Genomic DNA, 22,746 nt, shown 5'->3' with positions numbered 1-22,746 from the left:
GGCGGACGCTACATGCAAATCTCATTAGCTCGATGTACTACAGGATTACTGCACATTGTGACTGCATAATATATGCATTTCTCTTCCTTTAAGAATACTATTTTCCTCAATTATCTAACACTTGAAGAATGGTCAGAGAGAAAAAGACATATCCTACTTGTGAAAGCCCTTCAGAGACTCCATAGTAAGTTTCAACTGTTAAAAACAATATGAAGTGAGTTTGAGATGAAGAGGTGAATACCGTACAATCACTGTTATGAAGCTGAGCTTTTCCTATTTGAAGAAGGCATTTCTGGTCTTAAAAGTTTAAAAAGAGAAGAATAAAGAAAAAAAAAATCCAACATTGTAATGGAGTTAGCACAAAAGAATCAGAAAAAGAATGAACTACCAATTAATTCCCATTGGTACAAGCAGTACAACTGTAGGTGGTACAAAAGGATAGAGCCAGGAATGTTTGGTAGGAGAAAGAAAAGTAATGGTGTCATCCAGGTACACTTCTCCATATGCAAGGATATCTTTGATTACATGTAGATTATTCAATTAAATGCTTTAAAAAATGTTTGTAGCTGAAATCGTATCATGGCTTATATCAGGAAGTGAACCTTTTTAGGACAGGTGTATTTACCCATAACTAGCCCAGTGGGCTTTCCCCCAGTGCTAGGAATATCACTTAACAATATTTCAAAGTTAATTTGGCAGTAACAGTTTGAAAGTGGGCTATAAGAAAAACTATGCCTTGTGATAAAAAGGTAGATAAGAAAAAAAAATTAAAGTGGCACTTACTTTACTTTATTTTTCTTGAGATGGGGTCTCACTCTGTTGCCCAGGCTGGAGTGCGGTGGCGTGATCTCGGCTCACTGCCAACTCCACTTCCCAGGTTCAAATGATTCTCCTGCCTCAGCCTTCCCAGTAGCTGGGACTACAGGCATGCTCCACCATGCCTAATTTTTGTATTTAGTAGAGACAGGGTTTCACCATGTTGGCCAGGCTGATCTCAAACTCCTGACCTCAAGTGATCCACCTGCCTCAGCCTCCCAAAGTGCTGGGATTATAGGCGTAAGCCACTGCACCTGGTCCTAGGCTTTATTACTTTGAAAGAGGGCTAAATGCATTCTAGTAGGATGGTTTTTCAACGTCTAGTGAATTTTTTTAACTTAAAAATGATTTGAAGCAATAGTACGACTCTAATTTTGCTGATTCCCAAAAAGAGCTAAAAATCCCAATGAGGCTTTAAAAAATGACTGTAAACATGTTGCTTATTTAGGCAAATTAAATAATTTTTTCATATTTTAATCAAATGTTCATCATTTATGTGCAAGCAGCAGCTTAGGCCCATCTTTTCTTATCTTTCACTCAGGGAGCTACAGCAATCGCTAGAGGTCAGGGAGAGACAAGCACGTCGTGATGACTGTTGCTTGCATTATCACACAGTTCAATTAGTTTCTTCTCTCTTGTCCTTATAATTCAGGTAAAAAAAAGAACCGGTTTTAAGAATGAATGACTAACCTCGCCATCACCATCCACCTAAATCATCACTAAGTGGCCCAAATGCAGGGAGTGCCATAAATTACACAATGGAGATATGCCTAGAAAGTTATCCAACAGACAAAGAATATTTTTTTAAAGCATTTGAATTTCTTGCTATGTTGAAAGTATTGTGGTTTTTCTTAGAGCAGGATGTACCTGCAGATTCGCTATTTCCATTGGAGGGTCATGAAGGTACCTAACTCATAGAGTTACCCTGGTATCTAAGATAGCTAATACATTTAAGTGCTTAGAAATGTTTTGGCATATAGTAAGTGCTCTGTTAGTGTTAGCTATTATTATCAAAATAGTGCATGACTACTTTAGAAAAGCTAGAAAATACAAGTATACAGAAACTAGAAAAAGAAATCCCCATTCTCACCTCACACTTTAATGTATTTATATAGATGCATAGGTTCTTCATGAGTTTATACTAAGTGCTGATGTTTTCTTAAACATGGATCACTGTCTTCTATAAAGAACACTGGGTTATAGGCCACAAAAATAGAAATATAAATCAAGAATTAAATTGAATGTATCCAGATCCTGATTGTTGCTTATAATTTATTATCTGCTCTAGACCTTATTAAATATACACTAGAAACAAAAAGTAGAGGCAGGGCACTATCAAAGAAAACCTAAGAAACATCGGGGCTTCAGAGACATAACCTCACAGTAACAAGTCTAAAAATAATACATGAAACAAGAGCTGAAAGTAGTACAGAATATAGTGGTAATTATAATAGGAAAATGAGTGCTCAGAGAAGGTCATCTCAAGGATAAAAGGCCTGCTTCTTCTAACTGGCCAGAAAGTCATCAGCCCTTCTTTCTGTTTTGAGGTATACTTTTAATAAACCTAAGACATATCAAATTCTTATTTGATCAATGATAACAGTAAAATACAATGGAGGAAAAGTATTTACAAGCCTGTAACAGAGAGACCTGCACTCACACAAGTATACAGCGATATGCGTGCAGGAAGGATATGCCACGTACCCCAAACTCATCCCAAGCTAGTGGAGGTAATAAAATGCAAAGGACTCCATTGCTGGGGTCTGGACAAACCTGTTGGAAAGGCCGAGTCTGGGCTTGCCTGAGAAGCCGCTGTTGCTGCTGCTGCTGCAGAAGCTTCATCTGTATCAATTGCTGCTGCGATGTGATTGCATGAAGAGAAGGCGGCTGCATCATGGCGCCCGAGCGCCGCTGTAGCATGTTTGACAGGGCTTGTTTGGTGTTGGTTGGGACAAAGGAGCCTGCAGGGTCCAATCTGGAGCCACCTACAAAAGCAACCAAAAAGAAACACTTTCTAACTATGTTAATGCAACAGGTCTTCTTATTTATCAAAACACAGAAATTTCACCTTCTAAGTCTCACTTTATGAAAAAAGTAGAAAACAATGCACTGTCCCACCTGCCACAAATATTAAAGACCTTGAGTTGCATAATTTACAAAAGATGGGGGGAGTGATGTAGAAGTGAATTATACTACTTTGATATAACTTCATGGAGGTCTTCAGTTCATAAATTGAAATGCACAAAACATACAGTTGTTGGCATAATTTCATAATTACATGGGTATAAATAAGGCAAGGCCCTCAGGAACATATTACTTGTATAAAACATACTGCCTTTGTGATGCATTTTGCCAAGTTTTTAAGCCATTCATATAAATCCTTTTGTACTTTTCATCAAATCTGAAGCTCATGTCATTGAAGCCTTTTCACCACGGTAAAATGAAAATGCATGTTGTATAGTGGAGGCATGAAAATGCTTTAAAATCTTGAAATGCTTGCAAACTTCAAATACCATGATTGTTATGAGAAAACATCTTTTTTGAAGGCTAAAAATCAAATAAGCAACTATTATATTGATGCACAGGAAATCCTTTACATATTCGTATATTATAATTTGCCACATGTCTTTAAAAGTTAGGGAAAAAAAGTCAACGTATGCTGGCTTCACAATAAATGTCAATTTTTCATTCACCAAAAATAGCCCTTGATATATGTAAATGAAAAAAAAAAAACTCTACATAAAGCACCTCATAAAAGTTGTTTTACCTTTTTTATAAAGCAAAATGTATGATGAAAACAAACATTTTAAAGCTTTTTTTTTGGAAAAACCCACATTCTTTTAAAGACTCAGTACCACAATCAGCAATACAATTTATGAAGTTGTGAAAGGAAACTAAAAATCTTGGGATGCCGAACTTACTATGACAAAGGTAAAAGTCAATGTTGGGAACTGAGTCATGCAAAACCATCCCCCGGGTTGTTTCCTAAATAGATAGCTGCAAAGATAGAAGGCTACATACCTCCCCAGGGGGCCTCCCTCAAAATTTGCTCACAAGGAAATTCCTTGTAGGCGCCAAGAGATTGACTCTAAAATTTTTAAACAGCTTTTATGGTGGGGGCGGGGGTTGTGGGGGAGCAGGACAGAACTAGAAGTCATCCCTCCACTTATCAGAGACAAATACATATTTGACCTCTTCCTCTACTCTGTGTTTACTTAATCTTATGTAAAAATGCAGATTCAACACCATAATTGACTAAAACTTTAACCTACTTCTTTCACATGTAAAATGTAGATTCAGGGAATGCTGATCAAAGCCTCAAAAGAATGAAACTGCTTACTCCTTTTATCTACTTCCCCTTATTTTTTCTTCTTCTTTCCCCTACTGCCTACTCTTTGCCCTTTAAATACTGAAGTCCCCAAACCCTCTTTGGGAAAAGCACAGATGCTCCTGTGATTTTGTGCTCCTTTTTCCCAGGCATGTCCTCAACCCTGGCACAATAAACCTCCAAAATGAGTGAGATTTGCCTCAGTCATCTTCTTCTATTTAAAAAGTCATCAGCATTTGAAGAGCATTTGGAAAAAACTAGAAGATCAATCTAAGTAATACATGGCAGGGTAACTTCTGTTGAAGCAACAATCAGAACGTATATTATGTGTTAAGAATTATGTATATTAATATGTAAAAACAGATTCATTTATAGAAAAGGGAAATTCTTTTTTAAAGATTAAACTACAATCTAATTTTTAAAAATTTTCCTAACTCTATGATCTTGTACCTCTGGGAAACTATCAAAATAAAATATTACAATATGGCTGACGCCCCTTGTATACCTAATTACTTTCCTCATTGACGCCTACCAAATGCTATTCTGAATCTGGAGTTTACCATCCTATGCATTTCTTCGCAACTTTATCATACTGGTGTGTATATATGAGAAAGATTAGGGAAAGATACATATGTTTTTGCATGTGAGTGATGGTGGGAGACTGTTTTGCATTTAAACCCCATATGAATGGAATCATGCTGTACATACTGTCTGGTAACTTTCGAGGATGCTTTTTTTTAAATGAAAATAAATTCCCTCATATAAATCCTCAAAAATAATTTTTTTTCAAAATTTATTTATTTATTTATTTTTACTTTCTTTTTTTTAATTTTTTTAATTTTTTTATTTTTATTTTTTTGAGATGGAGTCTTGCTCTGTCACCCAGGCTGGAGTGCAATGACGTGATCTCAGCTCAAATAACCTTTGCCTCCCAGGTTCAAGTGATTCTCCTGCTTTGGCCTCCCAAGCAGCTGGGATTTCAGGCATCACCATGCCCCGCTAATTTTGTTTTTGTATTTTTAGTAGATAAGGGGTTTCACCATATTGGCCAGGCTGGTCTTGAACTCCTGACCTTAGGTAATGTGCCCGCTTTGGCCTCCCAAAATGCTAGTATTACAGGTGTGACCCACCATGCCCAGTCCAAAATTTATTTTTTAAATGCCATCTCATACCTAAAGTTCCTCAACTTACATAAAGCTTTCTATAGCATTCTACAGGGAGAGATTATGTGCTTTTTCAAAGTAGTAAGTTTTCAATTCACAGACAGTCCTTGTGTGTCAATATCTACAAAGAAACTTCTACATCTCCAAAGTTTAAAATGGCCAAAAATTCACATGGACCTTGGCATTAGAAAGAGGCATTAAAAAGAGGAAGTTTAAAAGGATAGTGATTGCATCCTTCTTTTCCACTCTGAGTCCAGTTTGTAGTCTATATTCATTCACTCAACAATCTATTTTTAAAGGCCTACTATAAAGCCAGAGGTTCCTCTAAGTTCTGGGGATACTGCAGTGAATATAATAGAAAAAATATCTGCCACGAGGCTTACATTCTGTGAAGATAATAAATCAATAAGAAAGTCAGATATAGGCAAGTCTGATGCTGTAGAGCAAGCTTGTCTAACTCATGGCCTGTGGGCTGCATGCGGCCCAGGATGGCTTTGAATGCAGCCCAAGAAAAATTCGTAAACGTTCTTAAAACATTATGAGATATTTTTTGCGATTTTTTTTTTTTTTTTTAATTTATCACCTATTGTTAGGGTATTTTATGTGTGGTCCAAGATAATTCTTCTTCCAATGTGGCCCAGGGAAGCCAAAAGATTGGACACCCCTGCAATAGAGAAACAGAAAAAAGAGAGAAACAGAGGGTACAGGGAAGGGGTATGGGTTTACAATGTAAAACAGGTTAGTGAAGGCCCCAGTGAGAAAGTAATGTGACCAAGCCCAACGGAGACAGGCAGGAAGTGATGTAGATATCTGAGGGAGAGCACTGCAGGCATACGGGTCAGCAAGTACAAATGCCCTGAGCTAGGAATATGTGAAAATCACTTACTGAACATGTCTGCGGGGTCAAGCTACCTTCAAAAGGCTATATAACTATTACACTTTACTTTTAAATCTTACATATATACATGTGTGTAACATAAACTTTATTTCATCTTTTAAAAAGTAGGTATTTTGCACATTTTGGTCACTGCAATATCCTAGTACCCAAAACTGGGTCCACTATATCACGAAGCTCAATACATTCTTGAATAAATAAATGAATCCTCCACCCTATGGGAATAGATATTAGCATATTCATTTTACCGATGACCAAAATAAGGCACAGAGAAATTAAGATTTGGCCAAGATTATATAGCAAGACAGTGGTAGAACCAGATTTGAACCTAAAACTCTTAACTATCAGAACAGTTCCTTTAACCACTAATTTAGAGGACAAAATATGGATTTCCCCCTGCTATAAGCCACAAATGAAACATTTTCTTCCACAGACCTCAAAATGTCACACTCAAATTATAATAAAAACCACAATAGAAAATTTAAAAAATTATTTGTTAAAATGGCACAATAAACCTCTAAAATGAGTGAGATTTGCCTCAGTCATCTTCTTCTATTTACAAAGTCATTCAGCAGCATTTGAAGAGCATTTGGAAAAAACCAGAAGATCAATCTAAGCTGACAGATTTCAAATAATTTAAACATGCTAAAACATGCAATGTTTCATATAGGAAGAAAATTGAATTCATTTCTAATTAAGAGATGTTTTCATTTAGAAAACTTTCATTTGGGATGAGAAATCTACATGGGCTCGAGCCAAAGCAATACTAAAATCAGGAACATTTTGTTTTCCTTGTTGTTACCTAAATCTTGCTGAACCAATTTTCTTAGTTGTCATGATAATTCAGAACAATAAAAGACACTGTGGAATATTGTGCAATCTTAAAATGCCAATAAGAATTATATCTGATAAAAATACCCACAAATTTTACAACATAAAACCTTTAACAACTTTTATATCTTTAGCTTAGAATCACTAGCTAATTTCCTTTTAACATTAAATAAAAGTTCCAAAATCAGCACATAAACTCGTGATTAACCTATTTTAGAAAAAAAAGAAAAAATTTCTGTGCGAAGGGAATTACAGAAATGTCAACTGAGGACTCAGTGGTTGAAATGTCCAAGTTTTGTGGAAGTTTCAGGTTAAAAGCTAAGAGAACCACAAGCTATTTCTCATCTCTGAGTGATCCGTGCTTTCTTGTCACATACCTGGAGTAAGAGATTGGTTCTGAAGGAAAAAGCCGGGCTGCTGGGGCTGGCCCACAAGGTTGTAACCCCACAAGGTGGACTGTGGATGGTGCATCATTTGGGAGGAGATAGGCGAGTAATTAGGAGGCACTCGGTATATGTTGCTCTGTGGATATTCCTTCAACATAAAGTTTTTTAAAAAGTTACTTAACTCCACATTTCATGCAGCTAATTAATACAAATAACTTCAGTAAGCTATCTTAGGTACCTTCTATCCCAATGTACAAAGCTATTTTTTATAAAGGAGAAGATGGAAGGAAAAGTGTTAATGAATCCCCTGGAAAATATTCATTTGAGGTAAACTTTTCCTTCACTTAGAAAGTGCTTGTCTTGCATTGGGCAGAGATGGAAAAGGATCTCTTCTGAATTCTATTTCAAAAGACTATAAGTGTGTCAGGAATGCCAATACTGAACGACACTGATCACTGAAAAAGCACCTTCGGTTGCTAAGACTCCTGATAATTTCATCTTAGAAGGCCTTTTCGGTATCTTGGGTCTGCAGAATTATACCAGAGAGCCCTACAGTGCTTCAGAACCACTCCTTGGCCAAGATGGTATTTCACTTGCAATTTTCCAGACATCATTCTAAAGAAGTAGACACTACCCTCATCCCCCATGCTTCCTCTTCTTTATAGTAGCTGCAAAGCCTCTAAGGATCACACCTGAAGGTCTCAATTTCCCCACCTTCCCTCCTCTAGTCTAGCCCTAGAGGATGGAAGAGAAACAAAATCTCATTTCCCTGCAATTTTACCAAAGAGTATATCTCATTGAAAAGAGGCAGCTTCAGGAAGAATAGAGGAAGAGGGGACATGACCAGACTGACCTGGGGAGCAGGATGGGTTTCAGGGCTTTTGCACTTGAGAAGAACAAAAGCCCATCCATGTGGACTGACAGGCTGGAAACCCCAAATTTGAGGAAATCTCAGTCTGGACCATTTTAAACATCCCTTCAAGACAAACGAATACTGGTAGGAAGACTGAATGAGAAGGGGGTACTGATGCTCAAGTGGCATCCTAAAGTGGTGGTGGTCATTTCTAGAATAGTATTAATCACCAAGCTATCAGCTAAGAATAGATGTATTTTAGTTCTCACATAGGTAAACAATAACCAGTCACGAATATCTGAACTAAATGGTGAATATTTCTTCCACTGAGCAGCAAGAACGCCATGGAATTTCATTTAAAATGTCTCGAATCCTCTATCAAGTATTCTCCAGGTTTTAATTTAATTTAAACAGAAAGACATTTTATGCATTACTTCTCAAGGTTTATAAAATTATTTCTAAATTGCCATCAAATAGATTTCTGTTGTAATGAAAACACTGTTATACGTGTGGAACACTAATAGAGAAGCAAGAAGTAAAACTATTTTAAATCAGGTTTATTTTCATCTTTTGTAAAGCCTAAAGCATGGTACAAAAGTAAAATATATAGGAGGGTAAGATGGAATAGTAAAATAGAAAATCTCAGGAACATCCTATTGGCTATGTTAATTCCAACTTTTATTGAAGAAAAAGCAAATAGAGCTTTTAATGTTTATTTACTGAAGATATCAACCACTCAAAATACAATAAATATTTTAGACATAAGTATGTAAGAGAATGTGACTGTCTAGTTCAAAAAATTGAAGTTTCAAACCCAAGGAAATTGGGAGACACTGAAATATTAACTAAATATCACAATGGAAGCCTACAATTAAATAAAATTATTAAAAGTGGAGGAGGGAAAATCAAAAGCTTTAATCTTGTTGTCTGTGACAAGTCACTGTGTGCCATTTAGTTAATTACTGCAGAAACCTGTTAGAAGAACTGTCATAACAAAACTTATCCTGCTCTTGGTAATGTTTCGAGGGAAATGATTTGAGCACAAGTCAATCTCATACTAAATGCTAACAAGCCAGGGTTCTCCTTCCTTCCCCCACTTACATCAACTCTTGAGCTGGATTTTGTCTTGCGCTTCCTACCCTTTGTTTTCTTTTCTTCATCTGTTGTGGTTTTTCCCTGATCTGACAGCTCAGCTGACTTCCTTTCTGGTTCCTGAGAAACTGGAGATGTGGGCTCTTCCTCTTCCTCCTCAGGAGGCAGGGGCAGTGGCTGGAGGTAGTAGCTGCGGGGCTTGGGCATGGGGTGTGTGTGATACAGCAGGAGGTGATGCTGCTCCTCATACTTGATCACTCTTCGGTCCACTCGGACTGTCCCAAACCAGGCCCAGGACAGAGGAGCTGGGTTCTTCTGACCCTCAAACAAGTCCCACGGGGACACCTTCTGCTTCGTAGAGACCTGGAGACCCTGTGGGAAAATAGCACTCTATGACAGCACACTCAGATATTTTCCTTATTAGTAGGCCAGGCTTGCATGGGACAAAGATTCAGAGAACATTTTGGCTGGCATGAGCCCTAGAGAACCCAAGAATACAGCAGAGAGGGTTACACAGCTACATCACTGGAGAGCAGTGGCTAGAATTCAGACCTTTGTAAGCGCAATTCTATAGTTCTTTATACCACATGATGCTCTGTTTAGGCAACACAGGCAGTCTAGGATATTTTATTGTCAATGTGTATTTCCTCTTTTTGCTAAAAAAAATTCTAAAAGTTTTTTGCTAAAAATTCTAAGACTGCAAAGTTAATCTTACTAAATTATAGCCAGTTCTAAATCTCTGTAATATATTTATAAGTTTTAAGATAATATGAAATTTAAGAGTCAAGTTATAGTCAACCTCTAAATGGGTTAGTATTAACTTCAATCCAAATCTGTATGAACTTGGTTCAATATGGTAGCCCTGTACTTAATAAGCCATTCTCTCAATATAATATTATTATTAGAGAATTAAATTGTAGCAGCAGGAATAAGTAAAGTCTTTCAACTCAAGCTTATCTTTACTGACTCTAGAGAAAAAAACAAAACAAAAACAAACTGTTACCCTGGTTTTATTCTTAACATTAATTGGTGACATCTCTTGGTACTTGCCTTAAAATGCCAGTTTAGAAATACTTTTCCTTAAATGGCCCACCAAATAACTACTCAGTCATTCCCTAAGATGTGAGTGTCATTGTTGTAATCTATACTTATTATTTTATGAGTAGCTTCACCTAAAACCAAAGTTCAGGCCAGGCACAGTGGCTCAAGTCTGTAATCCCAACACTTGGTGAGGCTGAGGCGGGTGGATCACCTGAGGTAAGGACTTTGAAACGAGCCTGGCCAATATGGTGAAACCTCATCTCTACTAAGAACACAAAAAAAGGCTAGGTGCAGTGGCTCACGCCTGTAATCCCAGCAATTTGGGAGTCTGAGGCGGGTGGATCACGAGGTAAGGAGTTCAGGACCAGCTTGGCCAAGATGGTGAAACTCTGCCTCCACTAAAAATACAAAAATTAGCCAGGCATGGTGGCAGGCACCTGTAATCCCAGTTACCCAGGAGGCTGAGGCAGAGAACTGCTTGAACCTGGGAGGCGGAGGTTGCAGTGAGCCGAGATCACGTCACTGCACTCCAGCCTGGGCAACAGAGCGAGACTCTGTCTCAAAAAAAAAAAAAAAAAAAAAAAAAAACAACGAAAGTTAGCTGGGTCTGGTGATGCATGTCTGTAATCCCAGCTACTCAGTAGGCTGAGACTGGAGAATCATTTGGACCCGGGAGATAGAGGTTGCAGTGAGCCAAGATCGCACTACTACACTCCAGCCTGGGAGACAGAGCGAGATTCCGTCTCAAAAATAAATAAATGACAAATAAGTAAAACAAAATAAAACCAAGGTTCAATTATCACCTGTAAATTGACTGTTTCCCAATATTCGTCTTGAGATGAGAACTTTTTCCTGGGTGTAAAAACCACATATCCAAATGGATTCCAGATGTCTTACTACCAGGAAGTCCACTGACACTGCAAACTCAAACTTGATCATGACTTTAGCTTTTTTTCTTTACACAAACTGGTATCAGATTCTCAGACTACTCTAAATTCCCTGGTAAATCTGATTCTTTCATGTCTTCTTATAAACTCTCCCTTTATTTGTACCACAATTTTCTCTACCTCCCAGCTAACTCTTAATCCTTCAAAATGACTCATGTCAATTTTCCTGGGCACCCTATTCTATCCCCTAACACTGTCTCTGTACCATGACACACAAATCTCATCACACTGTAATTGTCTGTCTACCTCCCCCTTCACGGTAGGAACTCGTTCATCTTGGTGATTATGGAATGTCTGTGGCTGCTTAATGTTCATTAAAAGAATAACTGACCACTTTTCTCAAACAATTTTTAGTTGAAATAGCTTACTACATGAAGGTTTTCTTTTTTTTTTTTTCCAGAGACAGGGTCTCACTTTGTTTCCCAGGCTAGGGTGTAGCGGCTATTCAGAGGCATGAGCCTAGCACATTGCAGCCTTAAACTCCTGGCTTCAAGCAATCCTCTTGCCTCAGCCTCCCAAATAGCTGGAACTAAAGACATGCGCCACCATGCTCAGCTTACAAGAAATTTTGTATTGATAAACATATTCTGCTTCTAAATCTGAAGTAAAATCAGAACTTATTTTTGCTATTTTTTTTTTTTTTACACTAAGCTTTTACTTAGTTTCTCTTGGTATGTTTCAGAAATTTACTGAAATTCAGGGAAATATTTTAAGTCCTTTAAACATAGAAAATGAAGATCTTCAAAGATATGACTTCTTTATATGATAATGCCAATGACTAAGTACACTTAGAAGACAAGCATATGCCTTAAAAACATCAACAGCAAAACAGAGATATTTTATATATCCTACAGTAAGACAAGAAAAAGTATTTGATTTTTTGTAAATAAATTTATATACGAGAAAAAAAATTTACTCTTGCCTGTTTTTTATCTATAGAGTCAAATCCAGCAATTTTGTTTCCTTTTGTGTCAATCAAGGAACCCATAGGTTCACAAGTGATGACATCACATGTCTGTTTCGGCAAAGGTAGTAACTGTCGAACTTTGTCAATACTTTCTGATCGCTTGTCTCCTAGCTCTTTCTAAAGAAAAGAGAGAGAGAGAGAGAGAGAGAGTGAGTGAGTGAGAAGTGGGACAGAAAATACAATGAAGGCAAAAGTTAACCAGAAGGAAGTTTTCCTATGAAACATTTCCCTTTTTATAGCTTAGCGCATGTTCTTTAACCCTGAACATGGTCTACAAGGCAGTTCCAAATAAGAGTAGTGAGTGTTTCATTTCTTCTATTTAAGTTGAAAATAGAACACATACACAAAGGCACTGTTGTTATACAACAAACATCGTAGTGCTGAAACGACAAAAATCCAGGGTAGCGATCACAATCAGAATGCAGGAGCTGCAGAACAGAACACTTTCTCATGTCCAGGGTCAGATTACAAGGTAACCATTGATTTATTTGATTGGTAATGCATCAGATTTATTTGTTTTCTTTTTGCACTCTTTTCTTATAATTTTTTAAAAACATTCTGTTAGTGGTCAGTCAAATGAATCGATTTATAAATATCAATGCAGATGTTTATTTTTTCAATTACATGTGCCAGTCCAAGCATAGGGTTATCCTAAACCTATCTAATGTTAGTATTCTGGTTTTATACTTAACAGTGGATTTCTAAAGTTCTTTTAAAAATTAAACATGTTTTATAATATAATTTTAATAAAAAATAATCAAGGTTATGTGCTTGTAACTTCTAGGTACTGATACGGTTAGGTGAAACAAATAGCAAATAATCACATTAAATTAAGTTGAATACAATTAATAACATTTAATTTAAGGAGTAGTAAATTAAAATGCACTAGATAATAAATCCATGAACAACTTGAGCTCTTAATACAGGCTGATCTCAAACTTACTTTCAGTTTCTTTACTAAATTCATGTATGCACGCTTATTCTCTTCAGATCCCCCTGGGGATGCATTTGATAGGTCAGAAGCTAATGTTCCATTGATTAAAACACCCAGCATGTCAAGAACTGTTGTGAATAATTCACTAAGAAAGAAAGAAAATAATTGTTTTCATCTTAAAGTGAAACTGAAATACACTTATTTTACTGCAAGGCACAAAATTTTTAATAGTATCCAAGTAAGTAAGATGTGGCAGAAATCGTCATCAGTATATCAAAGCTTATACCATGCATACATGTAGCAAGATAAATGTAAAATGATAAAAAACATACTTGTTAGTGTGCATGTCAACAGTTCCTGATGTAATGATCTGAAGGAGTAGGAGGGCCCAGTCTGTAGTCCACTGGGTGCTCCTCTGTACCGTGTCAAACATTCCTCCTACCTAGCAGATAAAATACAGTAAAATATTTGCATTCTATAAAATAGCAAATAACATCCCATTGCTTTATGTGATCAAATTTTCATTGTTTTTTATTTAAAAAAACAAGGGATGCTCTAGTTTATAGATTATCTTATCTTTTCTCTCACTTACCTACATGTTTATCACTATTTTTAGTTCTTTCAGCACAGTTCATTCAAAAATTAAATAAAAGAAGGGAAGTGAGTATCTGAATGTGGGCACCAATAAACTTAGTTTTCTTTTGTTCCAAATCTTTTATGATGTCCATTTTTATGATGCAATTATAGTTGAATTAAACCTGAATAATGCCAAAGTCATGTAATCCAATTATCTGCAACTTTGTGTTTGCTGTACAATTACTATTGAATCTAAGCCTGCTATCATAATACCATATGGAAACATCCACTAGCACAGCAGTGATGGGCAGGAGGCTTGGCCCGCACACCTACCAGTTCACATGTTGGGACGAGGTTAGAAACAACTGCAAAAGTATCAGGCAGGCCATCCCCCATAAAGGCCTGCACTTGGACCTGCCTGATGGGAAGAGAAAATTCAAAGGAATGCACAATATATGAGAAATTTTAAATTTCTATAAAACTTCTCTGTGGAATTTGTCTTTATAATCAATTTGATGGAAAGTTGGACAAAACTTTGAGTTAAAAGACTTTTTAAATGGTTTTAAATAAGTATAGTAGAAGCTAACACTTATAATAGTCTTCTCAGACCTACGCTTAGCACAAACTGAAGAGAAGGAAAGATTCACTAGGGTAGAGGTAAAGAAGGCAAATCAAAGCTTAAAATACCTAGCACTGTCTGGAAGTATGACCAGACAGGAAGGAAAGCAGCAAAGGAAACAGAAGGCTTTAGAAACAGGGAAGTAGTTACAGAGAGCAAAGAGTGGAAGGCCTCACCTTGTAATGCAGACTTTGCACTTAGGAGAAGTGGAAAGCTGGAGTTATTTTCACATGTAGATATGTTTAATGAAGGGAAAATACTAGAAATGTCTCTTACCAAATTTAGGCGGAGTTGCAATGCTTCGTGCATCATCTGCCGCGCCTTTATGTCATCTTGGTATCGTTCTTCTCTCCAGTTACTTAAAATCTAAGATCAGGAAAAATAAATATTTTTCTCTCCATTAAAGTTTAATTTTTCTCTCATTTAAAGATAAATTGAGCTTTATACTGATAGCAAAAAGCAACTTCTTATCTTTAACAAATTAAGAAACAAAGCTAAATAAAATTTTAGCTTTCTTCTTCCTCCATGCAGACAGAAATCTGGCTAGTTATTTTGCATTTGCCTTTCTAGGTGGAAGAAGAAAATCTTATATAATTATATAGCCTATGATTAAGTCTGGGAAAATGCTTGAGAGGGCATCACATTTAGCATTAGTAAAAACTTTTAAAATACATTACCTCATTGGTCTTACGAAGAAAAACACTGGAGAGACAGAATTACATTTTGCCTCAGTCCTGTGTTACATTTCAAGGGACTTGCTGTGAATTCTAGCAAATGTATTATTTTGATGTTTTATAGAAGAGAAGGTCTGCTATCTTATGTATGTGTCTTCCTTGATAAAGAGAATGCACAGTGCTTTGAAAAATATGGCATTGTAGACATCAGCCAAGTGGCTTATCAGTTTATAAAGTGGGCTGCTTCTTCACTTCCTCACTGACTCATACTAATGCTGGAAAAGGAAAAATTTGCTTAGGAAAGGGAGCCACAAGTGGGCAACACCCTAGAATCAGATGACATGAGCAAAAAAAAAAAAAAAAAAATTGCAATTCAAAACAAAATAAAAAACCACCAACAGAAACCCTACCATGCTCTGAAATATGGTCATTAATGAGAGTCATCTTAAAAGAGTTCAAATGAGTCACATGCAAAAGTACTCCTTCTCAACAGATGACCTGTAAGTACTCTGCATGGTGAGATGAAAGCACTTCCTAAATCTCATCAAAAGAAATGAACCTCTCCTCAAGGCTGGCTTAAGGGGGCAAGGCAGTTAACTAAACAAGCTCTCATGGAGTTCAAATAATAGTAGTGGGACAAATAAAACTAAGCGTAACAAGTGATTTGAGGCATGCAATGGCATAGAGAATAGCTATGGTCCTACTTTTAGAGGGTGATCAAGGCCTCCCGAAGGAGGTAACATCTGAACAGAGACCTGAATGAAGGAAGGGAGCAGGCCATGCTAATATCTGGAAGGGAATCTTTCCACCAAAAGGTAAGAAAAGATGCACAGGCACAGAAATGAGAATTTGCTCAGCAAGTTCAAGGAACAGTAACATGGCCAGCCAGCGCAACAACAGTGGAGGAAAGAGGGCCATGACTGGTAGGAGACAAGGTAGACGAGAGAGCCAGTGTCAAATCATGCCTGCCCTTATCAGCTAGAATTTTTATATTAGGTTTACTGAGGTAATATGTGACTTACATTTAAAAAGGTTCACTATGATTGCTATATCTAGATCTCTCATATCCAAAAGGCGAGAAATGACAGCAGGATCAAAAAAGATTAAGTGTCCTTGTCCATGTCCATCTAGTACCATTCGAGGGAAAGACATGGTGTCACAGAAACACAGCGCCACAAGAAGGGGTCAATTAGGCTCTGCATCAGGATAAAACACCTCATAAGACCAAGCTATCCACTTTGCTTAATTCCATGCTCTCCAATTTCTATTGTGAATGCTCAGTCTCCTTATAGTACATAGATGCAAGAGCCCCAAACAGTGACCAGGAGAACTGTGTTTGGTGAAAAGGCAATGTTCAAATTATTTCTAAATAAAGCAATATGCTTTCCGATTTATTTCTTGTATATTTGGTTGGCATCAATAAAAGTGAGTTTCTGAACCTACAGATTTCAAGCTGAAACTGTGCCTGATAATGTGGCATCCAAGCTTGAGGAGCTGGACTCACTGCCATGTCTACTGCAGCATAGATTCCTCCAGGTCCTCTCCTATGAGGCAAAGTTAGGAGAGGGGTAGATACTTCGAAGTTATATGCAATATGTAAAATTTTACTTTTATAGGCTGTACAGATTTATTGTACATATCATTAATATAAAGTTGTTAATCTTGTGGTGTCTAGAATGCCAGGTAGAAGAACAGGGCATGGATTGTTTCTCAGCATCTTCTCAAAACATTTTGTACTCTTATTAGTTTTTTTTTGTTTGTTTCTGTTTTCGTTTTTTTTGAGACGGAGTTCCACTATTGTTTGCCTCAGCCTCCCGAGTAGCTGGGATCATAGGTGCACGCCACCGTGCCCGGCTAATTTTTGTATTTTTAGTAGAGATGGGGTTTCACCATGTTGGCCAAGCTGGTCTCAAACTCCTGGCCTCAAGTGGCCCACCAGCCTTGGCCTCTCAAAGTGCTGGGATTACAGGCATGAGCCACCTCACCCAGCCCTTTTTAATTTAATTTCACTATTTGAAAGGCAAATAAATGAATGCCATTAGAAAGATATTTGCCTGGCTTAATATTATACTATACTTTACCTGGTTAACTTGATTCTGGAGAGATGTTAGGAGGCCTTCCCTTTGTTCATCTTGTCCCTTAAGGCAGGTAAGTACCAGTGAGAGGAAGGGTTGTTGACTCAAAAGAGACATACTACAAAGGAAGTAAAACAGCAGATCTAGTTAGAAATAATGCATTACTTCCTCTGGCAACATTCATTTCTTTGCCTCACTATTAGATAAATAAGGGAAGTGGTAAATAACCAAAGGCTGCTTGAAAATTTAAATCATACCTCTACTTATAAGATTAAAAGCCACTGTAATGCTTCTAAATAACTTGGTATGCTCTAATTGCCCTCGAAGCCATTCTCAAACTACCATCAATCCATACTGTACATGCGCATGTCAGGCAGTGAGGGTAGAAGACAGTGAATTCATGTTCTACATCAATATGCAGGATTTTAAAACATACATCAGAAAGAATATCAATTTATACACAGGATAGAACTAAAAATTTTTAAAGTTCTCACATAAAACTCTTATTTTAGAGTCTGGGAAAAGAGGCCTATATGTCTGTTGAGCTTGTTTGGGGGTTTGTTTTACAGCACATTTCCCAAGACCAAAAAGCAGGGTATTAGTAGAGCTAATTTAGCAGCCAGCACTGAGGATTCCAAAAACAGAGTATTTGCTAGCGACCTCTAGTGTGCAGCTCGAACACAGCCCACAGGCTCCAACACAGCCTGTAGCCTCCACTGGTAGACGGGTGTCAAGGCATTTGGTTAAAAATTCTGTTTTAAATTGGCATTTTAACAAAATGTCCTCAATGAGAAAACAATCAACAAATCATATTGACAAACAAAGCGCCATGTTGGAAAGAAAAATTTCTTAAAATGAGAACTAGGCCAAAATATTTCTATCAGCATCATCCAACATGGGCAGAATGAAGAGCCCCTGACGTGGGAAGAGCGATCTTTCAAGTCTCTTCAATGCCATCTGTCCTGCCTGTGGGAAGTGAGGCAATGCACATATACTCGACTATTAGCAAATATGATTTGAAAATTAAAATTATGCCTTCTTGTTGGTTAATTAATGCTGGCCAAGATGGTAAAACAACCAGATGAAAAACAAATACAATACATACAATGCTGGTCTCTACCAAAATGTACTGTAGTTAAGAGCACAGGCTCAGAAGCCAGACCTCCTGGATTTAAACCCAGGCTTTATGTCCTTCACTGTGTGTCCTGGAGCAACTCATGTAACCTTTAAGTGCCTCAGTTTCAACATGATATAAAGAAGAGAATGAGAGTACCTATCACATGATTGCTATGATAATTTTAAAAGCTCATGTACATAATGAGTTTTAGAGAGGAGCTGCCATTTTGTAAGCGGTCAATAAATGGTGGCTACTATAGTTATTATTCGTTAGTGGACAAGAAACTTATATGCTTAAAATATTTTTTCTAATGGAAGAAACTGTCAATTTTTTTCCTTTACTCCTAGGTTTCATGGCATTTTCACATTAGGGTGAGGTTTTGTTCTTTCTCAGTAACACAGTTTTCAAATATAAGTACTGGAAAACTTTTCTTGGGCATAAAATAAAGAAAACATTAGTAGTGGTAGCCTAGGAGTTTTAATGTCTAGTATAGAATAGGAGCCCTAAATGTTAAAAATATGAGCAATTAGTTCAGACACCAACATGCCAGAATTATACATTATATTTATTTTAAACATAAATACTTAAATAATAAAAAAATTAGAAATAATTAAAAATAAAATACAGGGATCAGGTAGCTATCCAGATCTGATTCATTTGGTCTAAAGCGGGTCTCAGAAATCACTGTTTTTAACAGTTCAGCAGTGATTTGGATATAAAGGCAGAATTGAGAACTAATGTATTAAGGATTATAACCTGAAACTTTTTAAGAAGACAGCCTTGCTTAACAGAATATTTCCAGTTCCATTTAAAAACTAAATTTCAGTGGACTGTGGGTACAATGACCACACGGGTTTACAGGAAGTGAGACTTTCTCAACTATTCTTTAAACTCTCACACAGACGCACATCTTCAAGTCATACCTTTTCTGTTTCTGTCTGTCCCTTTCTTTTTTGGAAGAAGAACCCAAGTGCTGTCCCTTCTCCAGCTCTTCCCCAGCAGCTTTCAGCACTCTTCCTTGCACAGAAGTTGGCAGCCTGGCAATGAGGGGGGCCACCAACCATACGCCCCTGCGTTCGGAGGAACTAAAATCAGAAACAGGTGTTACACCAGAGAAAGCATCCTTTCCCCCGCTCTCACAGTTATAACAGAAACTCCAAAGCAAAACTTTGATGTATGAGACACACAGACTGTTCCAAAATTTCCCTTTTATTTCTGTATTATCTTTCCTTTTTCCGAACACTAGGCATTTGCATGAGCTTTCCACCTAAGCTTACAGAAAGCAATAAAACATGCAGTTCTGGAAGGATATTGTAACTCAACTGATTTTAATGTTTTCCTATGATCCCATCTCTGATTAAAAACAATCACTTTGTCCAACAAATAATATATTTTTCTGTCACAGTTACAATATGAAATACTATATGTAAGCATACTAATAGCTAATTTTTAAAGTTTAAAATTCGCTAGTTATACTTTATGCCAAAATGATGAAATACAAATCAATCTGTCTTTCATGATTAAATAATTACTTTAAGATTTTATATGCCTACTGGTTCTAATTCTGCACAAAAATTATAAGGACATATTTGTGCAAAATGATAAATCAATAAAAATGGTGGAAAAAGTGTTTCCCATATAATGAATGCCACATAACACAGTAGACCAAGGGACACTGAAAGCATGAACCAAACCTGAGCTCACCTGCAGTTTCAAGGTATTTAGTCCTACTCCATCAAATATTCCAAATGCAAAGCTATCATCCACCCCAGCTTTACTCATTAACTTATTAAAATAATGATAATCACCACTTACAAGTAACTATGTTCTTCACATTCCTGGGACTTAAAGAAAAATCACTGTGCTACACAAAATTTACTGTTACTTGTGAGAAATTCATGACAGATCAATAAAACAACACACAAAAATACCTTAGGAATGTCTTTATTCCATTCTGTCTTGTGCTACTTGTATCAGCACTTCCAATACTGTTTGGGTTGAAGAGGCTCATGCCAGAATTAGAAGAATTATTTAGGTCTGCAGACTGCTGGAATACCTCTATTGTTGCCTTTGCAATATTGTCCAGTAAGTTGTTCATTTCGGCCACAGAACCAGAGCCCTAGAGTTAGATATAAGAATACTGGCACACATGTGTATTCCTTCATCCTCAAACATCAACGTGTTTTGCTTTTTATAAAATTTCATACAGAGATAAGCTTTCAATACAAACTCACAGGGTCCTTCAAGCACTGTTTGATCATTAGCTGGAGTTCTAACCAGGACTGCCTCAGTGTCCACTGCTCAAGATTCTGGGAAAAATGGAAAGAATTAAAACATTATGGGTATCAAATGTGTTAAAATACAGTAATTCCTTACAGTACTCCTTCTCTAAAGGAAGAGCAGAATAATCATACACAATACAAGAATTCATATGAGTCAAAAGGTTCCCAGACTTGTTGCATATATATTCAGTAGTGACACAAACCAACAAACAGAAACATTAATTACCAATTAGTTAATATTGTGCCTGACTCAGCTATGCACTGAAACTAAATAAGCATTTCTCCTTTCAAAATCTATTTAACCAATCCCATTCCAAAATGATTTCAATATTCATTTAATAATATATTTAACATAGCCCCTCTCTGAAGCATATTTCTCATGTAAATACAATACTGACTTAAAATAGCAATATTTGTTTGATGATTATATACAATTTGCAGCATGTATATCCACCCAAAAATAAAGTATGTCAATTCCACAGAAAATGTGGGGAATAAAAATCAGAATTAATTGAAATCACAAATTAGCAAGGACAAAAAAAGAGAGAAAGTAACTCTTTTTATAATTACAAAGAATTTGTCAAATGACAGAAACATAATCTGTATACGACTGACCTGAAGAATACGCTTAATGTGCTGTCTTTGCAGGTTGTCCCCCTCGGTACATTCTTTAATGCCATGAGGATAACAGATAAGCTGCAGTAATTTCTGTGCTTGCATATTTGAAAGCACAGGGTCCAATATAAGTTCTTTGTCTGTACATAATCTTTCAGGTTCTTTTAAGCAATGCTCTCCTACCCATTCCTAAAAATAATAGGGCAATTAGATTGACAGGCACTCGCTTTTGGTATATATATGCAATATGTACTAAATCCACAGTGCATAATTGAACATAAAACTGACAGAAATTTTCCAATTTAAAAAATTACATAAAGTAGGTAGAAAAATGTTAAAAACAAAATTTCTAGCATTTTGACTTCTAAAGAATACAAAGTAGAACTCTGCTTAAAAACATTTTTTAAAGGGAAAAAAGAAAAAGAAAAACAATAAAGAGAATATTAGTATGTTTTTAACTGGAAAGTGAGGTCTTGCTCTAGGTACTATTTTGTGACAGTTTTTTCTAACTTGCTATGTAACGATTCTATCAGATATACGTTCTTCATAATTGTCATGGAAAACATTGTACTATCTCACTGACTAGATAGAACATAGTATAACAAATATTTAGAAGACTATCTTCCATTTTGATCCTATTATGAATAATGTTATCATTATAAATAAGTATTCATGCACATCTCTTTTCTATACAATAACTGTCAGGGTAATTTCTTTCTTTCTTTTTTTTTTGAGACCGAGTCTCGCTCTGTCACCCAGGCTGGAGTGCAGTGGCCGGATCTCAGCTCACTGCAAGCTCTGCCTCCCGGGTTCACGCCATTCTCCTGCCTCAGCCTCCCGAGTAGTTGGGACTACAGGTGCCGCCACCTTGCCCGGCTAGTTTTTTGTATTTTTAGTAGAGACGGGGTTTCACCGTGTTAGCCAGGATGGTCTCGATCTCCTGACCTCGTGATCCGCCCGTCTCGGCCTCCCAAAGTGCTGGGATTATAGGCTTGAGCCACCACGCCCGGCCAGGGTAATTTCATAGAAGTGCAATTGCTGGGTCTAGTGTGAGTGGGGGGGGGCTATAGATGCATGGGGCTAATGACCCTCTGAAGAGTTTCTAGCAATTTAAACTCCTATTGCCTTTTCTTTATCATTGTTTTCAAAGGCAAATTATTATACTAAATAAAGTAAGGAATCATCAACAGTAACAGAGCCCAATTTGAACCCAGATCTATTTCGGGTGAAGTCTGTTTCTTAACCACCATACCAGTGGCTCAATGCTGGCTGTCCACTAAAATTACTTGGGATCTTTATAAAATTCCATACCCAGGGCCCACATCAGACTAACTAAATCAAACTCAGGTGGTGGCACCCAGGTATCAGTAATTTTTTAGACATCCAAATTGTTTTAAATGCCCCAGGCGATTCCAATATGCACTCACAGTTCAGAACCAATGCACAATTGCCTCTCAATACTTATATAACTTTTACCATAATTATAACATGCCTGTAAAATACAAAAATATGACCCAGTCGGTATGACATCTATA

The 22,746-nt window shown here is 36.9% G+C and overlaps 1 protein-coding gene across 1 annotated transcript in view; it reads right to left on the bottom strand.

Annotated features, from left to right (window-relative positions):
* MED12L (mediator complex subunit 12L) overlaps window positions 1-22,746 on the bottom strand; it is a 345,920-nt gene that overhangs the window by 39,823 nt on the left and 283,351 nt on the right. The window contains exons 27-38 of the mRNA XM_023232117.2: window positions 21,212-21,400; window positions 20,549-20,623; window positions 20,246-20,433; window positions 19,238-19,399; window positions 17,204-17,315; window positions 14,725-14,814; window positions 13,586-13,695; window positions 13,263-13,398; window positions 12,275-12,436; window positions 9,374-9,736; window positions 7,411-7,567; window positions 2,590-2,801 (exon numbers count right to left, since the gene is read on the bottom strand). Coding sequence (XP_023087885.1) covers window positions 2,590-2,801; window positions 7,411-7,567; window positions 9,374-9,736; window positions 12,275-12,436; window positions 13,263-13,398; window positions 13,586-13,695; window positions 14,725-14,814; window positions 17,204-17,315; window positions 19,238-19,399; window positions 20,246-20,433; window positions 20,549-20,623; window positions 21,212-21,400 — 1,956 coding nt within the window. The remainder of the gene's footprint in view (window positions 1-2,589; window positions 2,802-7,410; window positions 7,568-9,373; window positions 9,737-12,274; window positions 12,437-13,262; window positions 13,399-13,585; window positions 13,696-14,724; window positions 14,815-17,203; window positions 17,316-19,237; window positions 19,400-20,245; window positions 20,434-20,548; window positions 20,624-21,211; window positions 21,401-22,746) is intronic.

The sequence above is a fragment of the Piliocolobus tephrosceles genome, chromosome 2 (genome assembly GCF_002776525.5).
Source record: "Piliocolobus tephrosceles isolate RC106 chromosome 2, ASM277652v3, whole genome shotgun sequence".
NCBI lineage: Eukaryota > Metazoa > Chordata > Mammalia > Primates > Cercopithecidae > Piliocolobus > Piliocolobus tephrosceles.
Note: the sequence above shows the minus strand (reverse complement) of the source record. Positions and strands in the feature narration are given on the sequence as shown.